We start from the raw sequence: 17,681 nt of genomic DNA, 5'->3' as shown, positions 1-17,681 counted from the left end.
AAATAACGAATGGCCAGTAGTAGAGCAACAATTCTTTACATTCTAAGATAAACTTTTTGAATATGTGAAAAAAGTTTTAGATAAAATGAAACAGATAATAGTATGGACAAAAAGTAAACTCAACTTACAACACAGTCAAATCTGTTGAAGGCAGATTCGAAGTATAGGCGAGGCCCGAGGGCATAAACTTTAATAAACATTTCACAGATGAAAAGTCCCAAAAATACAAATTCTGCATAGTCTGAAACAATAGAAGACATTAAGTTTTCATTTCTGAACTATCAAGAGCAAAATACAGGAAAACAGGCAAGATGAATTTTATTAACATGCATTAGTTCAGTTAAGTATCTTTCAAATCATTGAAACATATGATCATGAGATAAACAATAGTTTGAAATCATAGCTTTTTATCTTTCAGAAATTATTTTTTTTTAAATATTTGCAAACAAGTAAAAGTGCAAATTGATTACTGTCAAAGCAAAGCCTTTACAAAGTTACAATTTTGGACAAGTCAACTAAAGAAACAAGAGAGCTATTTAGAGTTTGAGAGAAATGAATTGAATTTAGAATAGAATAAATTTTGAGGACAACTTATTACCAAGTTTAGTTTCTTGTATAGGATTCTCTTCATATTATAGTCAACTCGCGATAACTCGAACTTCGATAACTCGAAAAAAAGTATTTCTCTGCACCTTTAATGCTTTTTTAATGCAATTTTATCTCTTTAACTCGAAGTATCTTTTCTTTCTTCTTAATAACTCGATGTTTTTTCTTTCACCCAAAAAAAATTTCAATCCCTAAAAACTCTATTTTCAAGCCTTTTACTTTGTTATCTCCCTCATTTACGCGCTCTTGAGAAGAGAAACATGTTCTTGGGCTCTCTCTTTTGTTTTTAATTTTCACAGTTGTGTTCACCACAAGTATGGAGGAGAGACGTGTTTCAGCTGCTGTTTTCTGTCAGCAGTGGACAATGGTCAAGTTTCTAGAATAAACGATCTCTCAACCTGAGTGACTACTTCTCAGAACATAACCCTTTCTCGTTCTAGTCTTCGTCTTCCTACTTTGCTTATTAGTGCTGCAAAGAAGCTAAAGCTTATTTTTCATCGAGTTATGGCTGCAAAACGAAAATGCACTACACTTTCTATAGCAGAGGGGAAAAAAAGGTGATTGATGCGGTTGAAAAAAGGGGAAAGAAAAAGATTGATATTGCAAAGGAGTTTGGTATTCCGAACAGTACACTGTTAACCATTCTCAAAAACAAAAAGACTATTCTTAAAAACTTTGATGATAATCGAGGGGATCGGAAAAGAAGGAAGATTGAGGAATATCCAGAAGTTAAAAAATGCTTGATAAAATGGATAACTCAGTGTCGGACCCAGAACATTCCACTTGGTAAAAACATATTGCGAGAACAGAAGAGGAAGGTGAAGACATTGAAGAACTTATGAATCCAAAAACGATACCCTTTAAAGAAGCAGAAAGTGCCATGCATGTCATGTGGGCGTTCATTGAATCAAGACCTGATATAGACCCAAAGACATTCAATGCTATTTCCTATCTGGAAAATGTAATTGATGTGGAAAGAAAAAATAATACCTGTCAAACTCTTCTTGACAGTTATTTTAAATAAAATATGGTAAGTTCTTATTTTATAATTGATTTTTTTAATAAGGTACATAGTACTTACTATATTAAGATTTTTTAAAGATTTTCGATAACTCAAATTTTTAATAACTCGAATTTTTATGTCTTTGCTTCCATTTCGAGTTAGCAAGAGTCGACTGTATCAAGGTTTTTTTTAATCAATTTCCTATACTAAAAAATAAATTAATTAAAACTAAAATTGAAAAAAAAAAAAAAACTTTGAAAAAAAAAAAGAAAAAAAGCTGAACTTCTTCAGTACCACAAATAAACCTGTTGGTCCCCAAGTTGCTCTCCACTAAAATAAACTGGACTAGGGTTGCACTCATAACGCTGTCAGCACCAAATCAGCAGTGATCATTAGCCCAGATTACACCCTAAACTTACCTTCCCTTGGAAAGCAATTCTGGTCATAAAAATGGACTTTCAAATAGGATTTGCATTGCAAAAAGTATTCTAGGTTTACAACTGACTTTCTTTTACAGAAGAATGATGTTGAAATCTTTTGCTTCTTTATTACACAATTCCACACATTGTCAGATAAATGACAGGTAAATAAATAAAACATTATTAAATGAATGCTCAATAGTAAGGAGGAAATTTGTGCAAAAATTTGACTAGAACAATTTTTATGCAAAAAGAGAAAATTTACCCCAGAAATCAATACTAGAATACACTAGAAAGCAATACATTCTGGTGGCTTCAGCACCAGTGCACCTGTGCAATGAAAGTACATGCTGTACATCACAATATTGTCAGAACTTCAAAACCTTTTCTTCACTTCATGTTTATTTGCAAACTATTACTTAATTTCACAATTTGTCAACAAATGGCAGTTCATGATTTGAAAAGCAAAAGATTGATTTCAAAATCTTTAAGTGGTTTTGTATCTCAAACCATGCATCTGATATTCTAGTGCTATGCTACTATATCTTCATTTGGGATAAATATTGAAATAAAGGCATGCATTAAGAAATACCCAAAATGAGAAAGTATAATGACAAATACATCAATGTTTTTAAGAGAAGTTTCAAAATTCAAGAGATACACATTTCAAGAGCTACATTTTTAGTAACCAACAACTAAGTAACTAATATAAATATCGAAGAACATCGCGAAAAATTGTACTAATATAATTATTTGTAAAAAGTACTCACATAAAAAATCTGTCAGCCAATCTGGTTGGCCGTAGTGATTAGCTGCTACGCATACAGTATTTAAAAACACTAGGACTATCACAAACCAGTAAAAGGCTTGGGTTTTTACAGCATGACGAATAAAAAATCTGCAATTAAGAAAATGATTATTTTTAGTTTCAGAAGAAAAAACATATTAGGGCAACACTTTTAAAAAATGGAACACAGTAACCACGGATAAGCAGGTAAATTTGCAGATAATACACAAACTAGATAAAAAGCTATGCTAGTGTATGCAATCTAAAAAATATCAATAACACTCACATAAATTTAAACTATAGCTAAAAATTAGTATGTAAAAAATGCATGTAAATGCTAGAAAAGGATCGCTTATTATTGCAAACGGATTACTTACACATGCAAGCTAATCGTGCAAACAAATTCATTGCAACACCTTAAAATGTTGGGGAGGGAATTTTTTTCAAGACTAGTCCAGTCACTTGTTAACGTTTGCTAGTAGCGTAGATCTATAATTCAGTAAGTGGGGTAGATACAAAAATCAGTAAGTATTGCAGATCTAATGCAGTATGTAGTGCAGATTTAAAAATTAGGTTTAAACTAGTAAGATTTCAGTGCTTTTAGGAAGTCTGACGTCATTTTAAGGGGGAGGAAAGAAAGAAGTAGGAATTATTAAAAAAAAAGATTTTAGCACTTGTTATGTTGAAATGTGTTCTTTTATCTACATTCAGTTAATCATTGCTAAAAAAAATATTTTTTTTTTGAAAGTAAGAAAGGTTGCGGATAATCCGCCTGACGGATAACCCACCCACGGATAATCAAGAGTCTACTGTACAGTAGTATTTTGGTTGATAAAATGAAAATAATAACATGAAAGAGCAATCACTGTAAAATGGGGTATATTGGGACAGTGGTGTGAATTGGAATGAAACTTCCAATTACACAAATAAATTTTCCATAAATGTATGATTGGATATTTTTCGTTGGTTTTTTTTTAAAGGAAGGTAACACCATGAGGAGTTGAGAAGTTTAGTTTTGTCCTACTGAAAGCACAATTGGCTAATTAAAAAGACTGCAATTGAAACGTCAAATAACATTGCATATTCATTATCTGTAACGCTTAGTGTGTAAGTTCAGATCTTTTTGAATTCTAAATCGAAGGAAAATATTTTAAACCAGGTACAGGCCAACTAAACATTATATCACAGTATAGTTTGAATTATTTTTCAAATTGCATCATAAAAAGTGAAGAATTTCTTTCATCATGTGTTTAAAGTTTTACTAGGGTTATCGGGACACACATTTTTCTTGTTTTGATTCTTACTTTAGATTATTAAGATGGCTTATTCAACTATACAGCAATATTTCATGTTATATATGAAAATGTATGTATGTAGGAGCACAAAAAGGAAAGAGGGGAGGAGGTTAACTCCACAGAAGCCATGGTTTAAGATATTGTTAAAACACTATATTTTAATGTATTTCTAAGAGAATTCTTAAGTTAATATGAAGCTATTAAACTATCTGAACAGAAAAAATTTGCTTGTCACTAATAATGTGCTGGAAATTTGGGAAAAAAATATTGTATTTAATAAAAGGTTAGTTATGTGTGTGTCAAAAAAGAAAAAAAAACTTGCTTCTTTTAAGCTGAGAGTTTTGAGACAGAATAATAACAATAATAATTACAATAACAATTGGAAAAAGACAAGATGCTGAAGTTTTCAATTTTTCTACTTCTGATATATCTGAACACATGGGCAATTCTTTATTAAACGTCGGAGCATAAGTTGTGAACATAAAAATGGTTAGATGAGAAAGAATGAATAAATGAGGCAGTGAGAAGCAATGGGATGCAAATGGACTATTTTAAGTTTCGAGTAAAACGCGTTTAAAGATCAGATCCTAGGTAGGCTTTCATTGAAATTTTTTTCTAAATCATGCTATACAGCAGCACCTACCAGGGCTACTAGCACAATCTCTTGCCCCAAGACAGAGGAGAGGTTCACCTACTATTTGTACTGGTTATCTCCAAATTTTTAATTTTGCCACTTGCATCCCTTTTCTTCTCACTGCCTCAAATGTTAATGAGAAACAGGATATTGAACAAAAAAAGAGAAAGAAGAATGAAACAGCAAAACTACTACAAACCTTATTCTTTTTTCTACACGCCAAAAAGCTTTACATGCTCCTTTGTTCTTTATTTTGGCCTTGAAATAGGAAGCCCTAGCCAAACCTGCAAAAACACAAAAATGATGAAAAGAACATTGAACTTGTAAATATTAATACTTCTGCAGAAAAATAATAAATCAACAAAAAGAACATTTAGCCTTCTTTTATTGACAACAAGAATGAAAGACACATAACGTGCAATAAGCATTATTTGTTGCTATTAATAATTAATGTATAGGCTTTTGGACAAAAATCTAAACCAGTACAGCTACATTTATACAACAAGCAGAGAAGGGATGAAAAAAAAAGATTTTGCTTGGTACAACAGTTCTACCAGCGGCCACAAGCAAAAGGTCGATACACAAAAGCACAGAACAAGCACTAAAGCAGAACTTTAGAACAAAGGCACTGATTACTCACCTTTTAATTTACCCTTTTTAGCTATGTTTGAAAACAGGGAGAAAAGAAAATTGTTAGTCTACACTAATAGTTGATCAGCATTAAGAAGTAAAATTTTTATCATCGTATGTTTTTGCTTTCACGAATTTATTCATGCTCTGATGTTTTACACAAAGATAGTACACATTCAAAATCAATTGCTGCAGTCAAATGCTCAGAAATAATTTTAAATGGTCTTGTATAATGGTAGATTTTGAAGAACATTAATCAAATTAAAACCTTCTGACACAACTTTATAAATATTTCAGCCTGTACATCAAATTTTAATACTAGGTGGAGGTTCCCACAGTTTCAATTTTGAAACCCAATCTATAGAAGCTCACTTAACTTTCTGGCACTATTCAGGATTTAGAATTTCAGGAACAATTAAGGAAAAGTTATATTTTCATTTCCAGGATAGATAATTTTTCTGAAAATATCCAAAGAAGAAACTTTTTTTTTTAATTTCTTTTTCTTAATACTTGAGAAATCATTGCAAGAAAATTACATTACTTTTCTTAATTTGCGATTTTGAATACATGAAGAATGTCAATTAAAAAGCAGTAAACAAAATTTTTACCATAAATATCAAAAAACATAATAAGCTAATAATTCATGTAAACAGACCAAGTAAACTATAAATTGAATATAAATAATTATAGAATTACACAAATTAAAGTTCAATAACACAGTAAGATACAATAAGAGGTCCTCTACAAATGATGTCACGACTTGGGGGTGGGGTGACAAGGAGAAATGAGGGGTAAGAAGAAGAGTGATATCACATTTTTTGAACAAAAATATGCAAATGAAAACAAAAGTGTGACATGTGACAAGGGGAGGAGCTTAGGTGAAATGTGATACTTTGAGATAAGAAGGGGCGGGGGGGGGGGGGGGTATGAGGTAAAATGTTTTGTATTTGTAAAAAATATGACATCATTTATATAGTCTCTAAGTGAAGTTAAATTGTATTTCACTTCAAACTAATGAGACCAGCAGTAATGTAGTCAAGGGGAACTTTGGAAAATAATATCTTTACTTTTTTATTGTAAATCACATTCCCCTAGTTTTTAATCTAAATTCAAGTGTGTTACACCCTTTTTTAATTTAAATGTCTTTATAAGTTAAATAACTTATGTTTGCATCTGTAAACAACCTCCAACATTTTCCCTCAAGACTACACCACTAGACACAAGCAACACTTGAAGGAAGATTAAGTATAAGTAAATTGGGGATCAAGCTTAGCTTAGCATTTAGTTCAGAGTTTTTTTATTTCTTCATTGGTACATATTCACAAACAATTTTCACCTAGTCATTGCCAGCTCAGAGAAAAGAGCATTAAAAAACTTCTTTGTTGCTTTAAAATTTTATCCTAATAAAACTGAACTAATTTTATTGTTTTACAATAAATAATTGTTACATTATTTTAAATTAACTTTAAAAATAAATAATTATTGAAAATAATTTAGTCTGTAAAACTTATTGATATGGACAATGTCAGTTGCTGCTCTCCTTTGGATCTTAACAATCATTTAAGCTCATTCCAGTAGTCTTTTGCACCCACATAATTCTAAAACTTCAGAGTTGGAGGCCCTTGGAAATTTAGAGCCTTCAACTCCTTTATTCCAAAATCAGCCTGACTCTGAGTTCGCAGCCCTGGCACAGCTGCAGACATTGAGGGAAAATAACCAACTCCGACTTTGAACAAAGTCTTATCTCAAAATCCCTCCAACTACAACTTTACCTAACACTACATGACTAAAAAAGTTTTTGAAATAGCCTGCAAGCACTTTGTTTATAAATTTTTGATTAAATCTGGTCAATTAAAAAAATTCTACCAGTGCTGTTGAATGTATTATTTAAAGCATGGCGAGAAAATAATATACACCAAGAAACTGAGAGACAATGTATGAGAACAATTTATGTGCACCAAAAGAAAAAAAAAAGAAAGTATGAAATACTCACAAACAGAATCGCTTTCTTTGCTACCATCATCATCTTCTTCATCTTCGTCTGTGCTTTTACTGTGCATGTTTTTCATCTTTTTCCTTTTGGCAGTTCTTTTCCGAGCTGGAAATAATTTGATTCATTAACTTAACTCTTTAAAGCAAAAGTTTTATTTTTGGAGAAACTAGTAAAAAATGATTGAGATATTTCTTCTTTTTTTTGTAATAAAATGAATGTATAGTTAAAGTGTAACTTATTTTTTGACAACTTTAGTTGTGAGGGTTGGGGATGACTTAAGAGCGGGGGAGGGGGAGATAAAAGTTTGCAACAAAAGGGTAAACAATTTTTAATCAATATCAGAAGTAACGAAAGTAAGCATTATATATTTCAAATATTTACTGAAACAAATGATTAATAAATCAAAAAGATTATGTAAAACACATACTTTATTCATGAAGTATTTGAATGCACACTGTGTAATAATATATTTGCATGATATTCTACATTCATGAATCTTGTAAGCAAGTATTAAATTATGATCTCATACAATAATGATGGATGGATGATAACATTGACGGTTTAATGGGGGTCATGACCCCCATAAACCTCTCTTGTATCCACTCCTAGATGCAATAGTATTATTTAATAACTTTCAGCAAAGAAAAGAGATTTAAGAACATTATAACAATTTAAAACGAAGAGTTACAAACACATGCTTCAGGTTACAAAGAACCCTTTTTCAAAGCAAAGAAATGAATTTATTGATGAAAAGGCATTCAAAAAATGCTTTTGCCCAATGTTCACTCTCTTAAGCCTTTTTCTCTTATTCATTTAAGCTTTGCCACAGATGCAATAATGGAGGACTGCTCATAAAGAATGATATGCTATAAATTCACAAAAACCAGAGTTTAATTACCTTCAATAATATGAAGCTTTTCTTCTGATGTAGTTCTCTCTTCTGCTAAAATAACTTCCTCTGAAAAATAAAAAGTATTCAAAATTGCTGATTATGTTTCAAAAGTTAGCACAAAATCATTAAGTTCTCAAAAAAGGGTTGAGAAGTTTAGTTTTTCATCAATCAAAATCAGTGTCTTACAGAACTGATAACTTTCTCAACAAAAATACTTTACATTTTACCTAAATGCCAATTTACAACCCTGCCTCAACGAGGGCGATGGATAAGAACAACTAATCAACAAATTTGCAAAAATTTTCAAATTTGGTTCATCCTCTAATAACTTCCCTATTCAAATTTTTATTGATTCACTTCATGGCAATGGCAGAACTTTTGTATTTGCAGATATGCACTTCTTGGATGTTTTTCATTAGCCTGACTTTCAACTCAAAACTTAAGTTTCTAAGCAACACAAACTTAAAAATGCGACAGAACAATTTTGAAAATTTTCAAAAAATCTGGAGTTTTTAAAGTAGAGGAAAAGCCCAACGCCTGATTTGTACTAGTTGGCACTTTTCCTTTGTCTAGTTCCCACCAAATTTCTTGGAATTCTGCCCCCTGCATTCAGTGACGTAAAAAGAAAAAAGTTCTAGGGTGGCACATTGAAAGAACAAAAACAAAAATATAGATATATATATGTTTTGATCTAATAAGAAAAGGGGGGGGGGGGGTCCGATCAAAATTTTGAAACTTTTAGTTTTAAAAAAATGCAGTTTTTGACTTTCTTTGCACATGTTATGGGGGGAAAGATAGAGGGATCTCTGAGGATATTTCTAGAAATTGAAGCCTTAAAAATGTGATTATAGGCCATGTTTATTGGCGCTAGGGTAAGGGAGGGAGCACAAATACTGTTTCCGATCGATTTTTTAAAAAATTTTTAACTGATTTAAATCAGTTCCTTCTCCCCCTGCAAGTTTTCAAAATTTCAGTCTCAAAAACGAAAATTTGCACAGTAAAAAGGAGGACCTGGAGCATTTCACTGGACATATTTTCAAAATTTTGCTCCAAAAAATTTAGGCAATGTTTTACACTCAGGGCTGTTCCACTTAAATTTTTTGTAAGTCTCGCTTAAAAAACACATTGCTTGTGACATTAAAGAAAGGCGGTATGGGTACCCATGCCCGAATATTTTCTTAAAATCAAGTCTTAAAATACAATTGTAAGGCCATATTTTGAAATATCAGGGGCCAGTAATTTTTCGAAGTTAAAGCTCCAAAATCAAAATGCTGAATGATTTTTGATGTTGTTGAGTATTTGGGGGGGGGGGGCTTTCATCTAAAACTTAAAAATATTTGATCAAAAGAATTACATCTTTTTTTTTTTTAACATCTATGAAAGCTAGTAATAAGTTGGTACAAGTATAACCAAAAAACTCTTGAAAAGAATAATTGAATGAGTCCAGACCGAAATTTAATTTTGATGAAATGTACTTTGATAAATACATTTTCTATTTATAACCAGAAAATTATGTATTTGTGTTCTTAGTTCAATCAATTATGGGTAACTAATTCAGTTTTAATTGTTTGTTTTTTATCTTGTGAGGTAACATTCTACTTTCCATTTTTCCAAACGTTTTTGGGGCATTAATGTTTCAGAAATATTAGAAAGAGATTCATTGCTTGCATTTTAATTTGTATTATGCATAGTCCTCTGATTGCTCTGTTTATTAATATGTAGAAAAGGCAAGTACTCATTCACGCATATGATGCAATGACGTTATAACTAACTTGATTTTTCTGTGTTTATAGGGGGGCGCACATAGAAATATTCGCCCCGGGCGCTGTCAGCTCTTCGGACGGCCCTGGACACAGGGTGTCCTGAAATAGACTATTTAAAAAAAAATAAAACAGGAAAATGGTTAATGAAACAAAACAAATTTTTATAGTAAGCTCGTCAACCAAAGAAAGTTAGAAAATAACACTATAAGGTTACGAAAAATGTTTTTAATGAACAAAATTACATAACAATATTTTTAAAATGTTACCCGTTGTCTGCAATCACATGTCCCAATTGGAGGGAAAATCGGTGAATTTCAAATCTTCTTTTTTTAACTTACAGGCTTACTATCTGCAGCGCTATCTATTGAAAAATTCTTGAACTAAAATTTGGAACTCAGGGGGGAAAATGTACGGACCACCACATGAATTTTCTGCAAGAATTTGCTTTTTATAACTAACCGTTTTCCTGTTATAATTTTTTAAAAACAGTCGGTCAATTTCAGGACACCTGGTATACAGAAAATGCGGGCGCAATCAAATTTGATGAATGCACCAAAATAATCAATGCACATAAATCAAATAAAAAAATTGTAGACACAGATACTTTGAGGCTTTTTTGGGAGACCCTTAAAGGGCAGTTAGATCAAGTGTTATAGGCGGATTTTATCCTATATTTTGTTTTCACGATAATCGACTCTATTCTAACAAATTTGGTATAGAAAATGTGTCCTTTTATTTTATCATTCTTTGTAAAAAGGCTTCACTTTCATATCATAAACTGGTTGTGTTCACTTTATCACAATGCAACATGCATTACAGCATGAGGCCAAAACTTTAATTCTTGCATTATTAATACTTTCAAAATTTCATACCTGCTTTACATATCCATTCAACATAACCATTCAATTCTTTTTCTAATTGCTGCTGTCTTCTAATTTTTAAAAAAGTTTGTCTATTTTCCACACGTTCTCTCTCTTTAGCAAATTCACTGAAACAAAAAGAAGTTGATAAGTATAAAATTGTTTGTTCGTGGGAATGTGAAAATGTGTGTTTTGGTTTCTTTATTGGAGTAAGCTATATCTTTATTGAAAAATGGGTTCAAAGAAGGGCTACTAGGCTAGGGGGACTTTCAGATTTAGATAACGATATCAGACTTAAAAGGCTTAAATATTAAAATTTACACCCTGGAGCAAAGGAGAGTTCGAAAGGACATGATCCAGTTGTATAAATTTATCAAAATGAAACATGTTAATAGGTTTACCATTGATATCCATAGCAACAAACAAAATGAAGAAAATAAGGAAAAAAGCAAAATAATAATAAAATGAAAAAATTATGAGAATAACATAAAATATATATTATGAATAAATAACAGAATTAATATCTAAAATAAAATGAAATTGGAAGGCATGTAGATACAAAGCATTTGCAAAAATTTAAAGTAAAAAGCAAAAAAAAAGAGCAACAACAATGTATTACGTGGTTGTCAAGAGAGGTCAACAGCAAAGTTAACAAATTGAAAAACTTCATCAAAAAGTAACACAAAATTTATATAAATGTTGAGATCTGTTTCAGGTACAATGACAGAAAAGAAAAGAATAAGCACATTCAATGTATTTATTCACATATTACAAATAATGTTTCGGTAACATTTCGACTATAACAGCATTGCTAATCTAAAATGAGTTTCCCAAAAATAGCTAAACAGTTTTGCCATGCTTAATATTCATATGCTAATACATGTCAGCATGTCATCCACTGAACAAAATATTTATTTCAATGCATCCCCAAGAATTTAAGTCTGAATATCAACTTACCCACTAAGAACACCAAGAACTAAGTTGAGCATAAAAAATGATCCCAGAATAATAAGAGGTACAAAATATATCCAGTTGTAGGTACTTCCTAGAGCATCATTTGTCTATAAAATATAGAAGAGATTATAAGATAATTGAAACTTATAAATAAAAATAACAGTACGCATTCTCACAAGCTTATAATTTTCACTACCCACTCAGGATGTCTTCTGGTGAGGGCTGGAGGAGGAGAATTATTCAATTATGACTGCAACTTAATTTAGCCTTTTTAAAAACTATTCAAACAAAATTAAAAAAAAAGTTTCAGAAAAAAAAGAAGAAACAACAATAACCGATTTAAGTTACATATTTTTGAATAATTTTTTTCCGGTGAATTTCTGTATAATCTGTCTTTATTCACTAGTCTTCAAGAAAATTTTCGGTTAGGACAAAGATATTTTTTGACACAACAAAATGTCTATGCATCAGTCAAATATTCTTAATGATGTCTAATGCACAACATAATTTTAAAAATAAATAAATGAATAAAATGTGAATTATATTCTAAACCACTAAGAACATTTATTAGTCATCAAATTTATCGACAAGCAAAACTGAATCATCCCAAATGTACAAAAATACAAAAAAATATGACAACCTATAAATTATTATGCCATTTTTTGAATTTAATAAATTGTCAATAAAATAATTCAACAAAGAAATTGCAAGTGGTAACTTTAATATCCTAAGTTGCACCAGCCACAAGAGGTTCTTGCTACAATTGATATTGTATTCCTTGCAACTTCCAAAGCTTTCAATCTATTATATTTTTTAATCAATGCAGCAATTTCACATGCGTATGTGTGTGAGAGAGAGAAAGCGAGAGAGAGATAGGGAAAATTTTCCTAAGCATGCCAACTTACCCAATATAAAATGGCTGTCCAGCCTTCCATGGTGATGCACTGAAACACCGTCAACATTGCAAAAAAAATATTATCAAAGCTAGTGATCCCATAATTGGGTCCTATCCAACCCTCTTGGCAGCAAGCTTCATCCGGACTACAAGTGTAAGCTCCGGTGGGTGCTGTCTTAGGGTCATCGGTTTTGTAACAAGGGGTGGTTTGGTCCCCCTCGGTAATAATTTCATCTGAAACATAGCTTTAGTTACCTTCAACACAACAAAACATGCTGAAAAGAAGCCAGGCTTAAATCAAATGAAAATACATACGATGCATTTATAGAATCTAATTTTGACCGGATCGTAATCACATTTTTGAACATTTTGTTGCAACCTAACAACCTAACATTTTGAGTATTTACATTTCGCTAATAAGTACAAGCAAAAGTGCTGGTAGACAGGGCCGGATTTGGAAGTGTGGTGGCCCCGGGGCAACGAAGAAGTGGAAGCCCCTAATCAGGGTTCGAAAAGATCATCATATTTTCGAAAATATCCGACACTTTGATATATATCCGAATATTTTGATATATATGTATATATCTGATATTTTTGACCCGTGAAAGTTAGGATATTTTGTAAAAATTTTATTGTGGAGGCCCCTTTGTTGTGGAGGATCTGGGGCAGTAGCCCTGCCTGCTCTCCCCTAAATCTGGCCCTGCTAGTAGACAGCAGAATAACAAAACCACTAGGAAATGCTTGGAAAAAGTGCCGTAACTCACATCATCCATGATTTGGCAGGAATTCAAATCCTGGTCCTTGGTGTGAAAATTCTTCAGCTCCTAGCTTATGCAAATGAGGTACCAATAGTGAAACAAACTTTATGAAGTGAAATCCCCTTAGACATCATCTACAAATGATGTCAGGCTTTGAGGCGTGTTCGTGAAAATGTGCGAGTTTGTGACGAGGTTGGGGGGGGGAGAGGAAAGGGGTAATAAGAAGGGCAATAATATTCTCATGACAAATACGAGGGCAAATCAAAAGCCTTTGTGTCCATTTTTTTAAGCCAAAATATGGCTGGGAATACAAGACGAATATGCAAGGGACAAATGCAAACAGCAATTCGCAGGGAAATGCTCCCCACACACAGGGAAAGTGTCTCATTTGGAGACTCACTTGATGAGACACAAGGGGCATTTATCTCTTTTGCTCGATAGAGAACGAATAAAATTTCGCTGATCATAAGCTGTGGACGTCTGAAGACGGACCGTCATCTTAAACGACTGATAGCAGCTTTGACCCTCCGATCAAAAAGCAAATATGGCTGGTACAGTTAAAGGAACTGTCACTGCTGGGAATGTACATATTCATTTTGTATTCCCAGCCATATTTTGGCTTAAAAAAATAGACACAAAGGCTTTTTGATTTGCCCTCGTAGCATGATATGTAACAAAAAGAAGGGAAGAGATAAGGTGAAGTGTGACTTTGTGACAAAAGAAGGAATGGGGTCAAAAATGCTGAAAAAATGTGTGACATCATTTATGGAAAGCCCCTATAACACATACCAATACAGCGAAATTTCGTTTCAACAAAATAAATTTTCAGTTCAGATTTAGTTTGCATCACATTGCTTGAATTACAACAAAATTCAAACAACAAACAAAATTGGCAGTTCTTTAAAGTTTGTTGCAACAGCATTTCACTGTATTTGCAAGAATATTTTTTCTCTGGAAAGTGTATAGTAGTCGAGATTGATTGATATAATAATCATAATTTAACAATATTAATATAGATAAAAAAAGGTAAAAGAGGATTGCAGTAAGTATTTTCTTTTCAGCCGCAACAAAATTCTGGCTAGCTTTGAATTATATATAGATTAATGTTCAATAAGTATTTAAACCCAATTCAATAAGTATCACAGTAAAACAAGAACCAACCATGATTAAGATTGCAAAATTTCCAGTATTACAAAATGCACACTTAGAGACGTTTAATTAGATCAGCATATATACAGACAATAATCACTTTTCAATGCTAATAAGCAAAATTTTCATGCTTTGTCATAAAATATCATATTAGAGTTGATGCCACTTTTAAAGCTCCAAGTTTCTTTCCTCTCTCTTTTTTAAAATCAAAATACATGTATAAAAGTATAAATTAATTTATGTCTAAATTATGAATTCACTATTTTGAAGCTGAAAATGTGGCAAAACTAAAACAAAATAAGTTTTATTTATTTTTTAAACCTTTTTAGCCTACTTTCCCAGTAAAAGTCAGAAAAAGAAGAAAAAAGCATGAAAGAAGGCTTAATGCATCTTAAAAATATCACAGAAAAACAAAAACAAGTCAAAAATAAATAAAATAATTAAATAAATATCGAAAATTGAAAAATTGGAAAGTAGGGTATTGAAATGGGGGAAAATGTCTGTCGATCTGTCTGTCTGTCTGTCCCCCCCCCTAATAACTTTTGAGTTAATAGTCCGATTCAAACAATTTTTTTTTGTTCAAAAGATTTCGGCGAGGACACCTCATTCTTATATTTCATATTTTGATTGGAACTGTTTTTTTTTTCAATTTTGAACAGTTCAAAAAAACTTAACATTAGCGCCTACGGGGAAATTCAAGGCAATTCCGATCTGTGAGGAGAATTTGCTTCAAACAAACTTTGTAGGAAAAAGCTTTTAATGAAAAACTGGTATATAAAATTTTTGAATTGAACAATTTTCCATTCAATTATTAACAGTTCAAATCCCTTAACATTAGCGCCTACAGGGAAACCGAAAGTTAATGTAGATTCTGTACTTAAAGGCGGATTTACTTCAAAAAAATTTTGTTGGAAAAAGCTTGACGACAAACTCCAGACTCTGACTCCAAGAATTTAGGGGCACCTGACTCCTACCCCTGTGCCCGACAATTAATTGGACTCCCACTCCCCGACTTCAACTCTGACTTCGCAGCTTTGGCAAAAATTTATAGACGGAGGACAAATGACCGACTCTGATTCTTGGATATTCGACTCCAACTCCTTTATCTCAAAATGAGATTGACTTCGACTCCAACTCCGCAGCTATGGTTTTAACTGTGAAATAATTATTGTTGATATGACTTGTTTTAATTTTCACGCTAAAGTTTTAATTTAGGTATTCAGTTTTCGGCGGATCAACTCGAAGTCATTTGTGTTTCTACATAAAAATATGCGCAGACAACTTTTTTTTTTTTTTTGACAGTGAAAATTATTTCTTTAAGTTGACATTTTATTGTTTTTATTTATTTTGGTAAGTGCATTAATTCATTTAAAAAAATATTTTTGGCAGCAGGCGAAAAGAAACAATTTTTTTTTTTTGATATGATGTATTTATTTTAATGAGCTTATTAATTTTAACTATTATTTTTTCGTTTTGAAAGCTGTTAAAAAATATTTTAATGGGAAAAAAAGTGTATTAGCTGCTTTGTTTAAAAAGAGCTTTTTTTTTACACATCTAATTTTTTTAGATGAGTGAGGAATATTTTATTCCCAGAAATCAGCTTAAAATATTTAGAATATATGTTTGAAACAATTTGCGATTTTAGCTATTTTTGAGAATATTGATCAGGTAATAGAAAGTAGAATGGATATACGGTAAAGTAGGCTCGTTTAGTTCTCAACAGAACTTCTTCTTGTTTTATAGAAAGCATTGCCAATTTGACATAACATTTTTTGAATACATTTTGTTGAGATAAACTATTAACAGTTGTTTATTTAAAAAAAATTGAGGGTTTGAAGCACATGATACTGTCAATTGGTATGGAGATTTTTTCCATCAATATTTAACTTTTTTTATGTTACTAAGCATTATTTATGAACGAAATAATGTTAGCCTTGTTTAAGTGAGATCATTCTTCATATGAGTTGTATAACCATGATATATTAGGATTTTAAAAAACAATACAAAAGTGCAAAACTTTGTTTAATGACACAATAAGTAGAGCACTTATGAACGTAGTTATTATATTTTTGAATAATATATTTAGCACGCCTTTTTTCAAATCATATCATAATCATTAACGTAATGATATCATAATCATTAACTTAAATCTTCACACATAAAACAATGGAATTAATGAATTCTTTTGTTGGATTTGATTATTGCCAAGGTTTAGGGGAGAATTATTGAAAACTATTGAATCACAAGGAAAATTCAATATTTTTGAGTCGATTTTTTTAAACACTCGGACTTCATTTAGAGAAACTCTGGCCTTGAATGCTACCAATGTGAATATTGCTGGTAACCTGTACAACGTTAACAGAAAAATATAAAAGGCTGCCTGCTAAAATGTAACAAACAGTTTTATAAATTAAATTAAGGAAAAATTAATTAATTTAAGGGAAAAAATCTAAAGGGAGAGAAAATTTCCATTTTCTTTCAAGTTTTATTTTGAAAATTTTGTCAAAGTGAAAACTTTGTTTTACCTATTTCATACTTACATCTATCCACTTTACTATAACAAGTTTTATGAAGAGCACCACTGTAAAATTCAAGGCCTATAATAGCAAATATTACGATGGCAAATAGCACCAGGAGGCCAATTTGGAGTAGAGGTGCCATCGCCTTGATGATAGACTTGAGTACTACCTGAAGACCTGTAACAAGGAATTGGGTTAGCAAGAGCATCATTCTATTATGCTATGCAGTTCCTGAAGAAAAAATAAACATTGAATTCAAACATATTAGATAAAATGAAATATAATATGAATCAAGACCAATTAAATCCTTCTTCAAGTATAACAATGAATAAATGATACGAAAATGCGAAAGTGGAAATTTAAATTATTTTATCAGCATGAAGAAAGATGCTAAAATACAATAGAATAATTTGAGTCAACAGTGACAATAGCAAAAAGAAGCAAAGCCAGCTAAAATTATAATTAACATCATAGTTATGATTATAATGAAATTAAAAAAAAAAGTTGTCTTTAAATAAATGTAA

General features: G+C 31.4%; 1 protein-coding gene across 1 annotated transcript in view; it reads right to left on the bottom strand.

Annotated features, from left to right (window-relative positions):
• The window catches only part of LOC129224927 (voltage-dependent calcium channel type A subunit alpha-1-like), a 194,952-nt gene that overhangs the window by 146,273 nt on the left and 30,998 nt on the right, over positions 1 to 17,681 (bottom strand). Inside the window, exons 5-14 of the mRNA XM_054859474.1 lie at positions 17,179 to 17,334; positions 12,742 to 12,965; positions 11,840 to 11,943; positions 10,895 to 11,010; positions 8,266 to 8,325; positions 7,368 to 7,472; positions 5,385 to 5,405; positions 4,944 to 5,028; positions 2,799 to 2,926; positions 129 to 241 (exon numbers count right to left, since the gene is read on the bottom strand). Coding sequence (XP_054715449.1) covers positions 129 to 241; positions 2,799 to 2,926; positions 4,944 to 5,028; positions 5,385 to 5,405; positions 7,368 to 7,472; positions 8,266 to 8,325; positions 10,895 to 11,010; positions 11,840 to 11,943; positions 12,742 to 12,965; positions 17,179 to 17,334 — 1,112 coding nt within the window. The remainder of the gene's footprint in view (positions 1 to 128; positions 242 to 2,798; positions 2,927 to 4,943; positions 5,029 to 5,384; positions 5,406 to 7,367; positions 7,473 to 8,265; positions 8,326 to 10,894; positions 11,011 to 11,839; positions 11,944 to 12,741; positions 12,966 to 17,178; positions 17,335 to 17,681) is intronic.

Source organism: Uloborus diversus, chromosome 6 (genome assembly GCF_026930045.1).
Source record: "Uloborus diversus isolate 005 chromosome 6, Udiv.v.3.1, whole genome shotgun sequence".
In the NCBI taxonomy this organism is placed as follows: domain Eukaryota; kingdom Metazoa; phylum Arthropoda; class Arachnida; order Araneae; family Uloboridae; genus Uloborus; species Uloborus diversus.
Note: the sequence above shows the minus strand (reverse complement) of the source record. Positions and strands in the feature narration are given on the sequence as shown.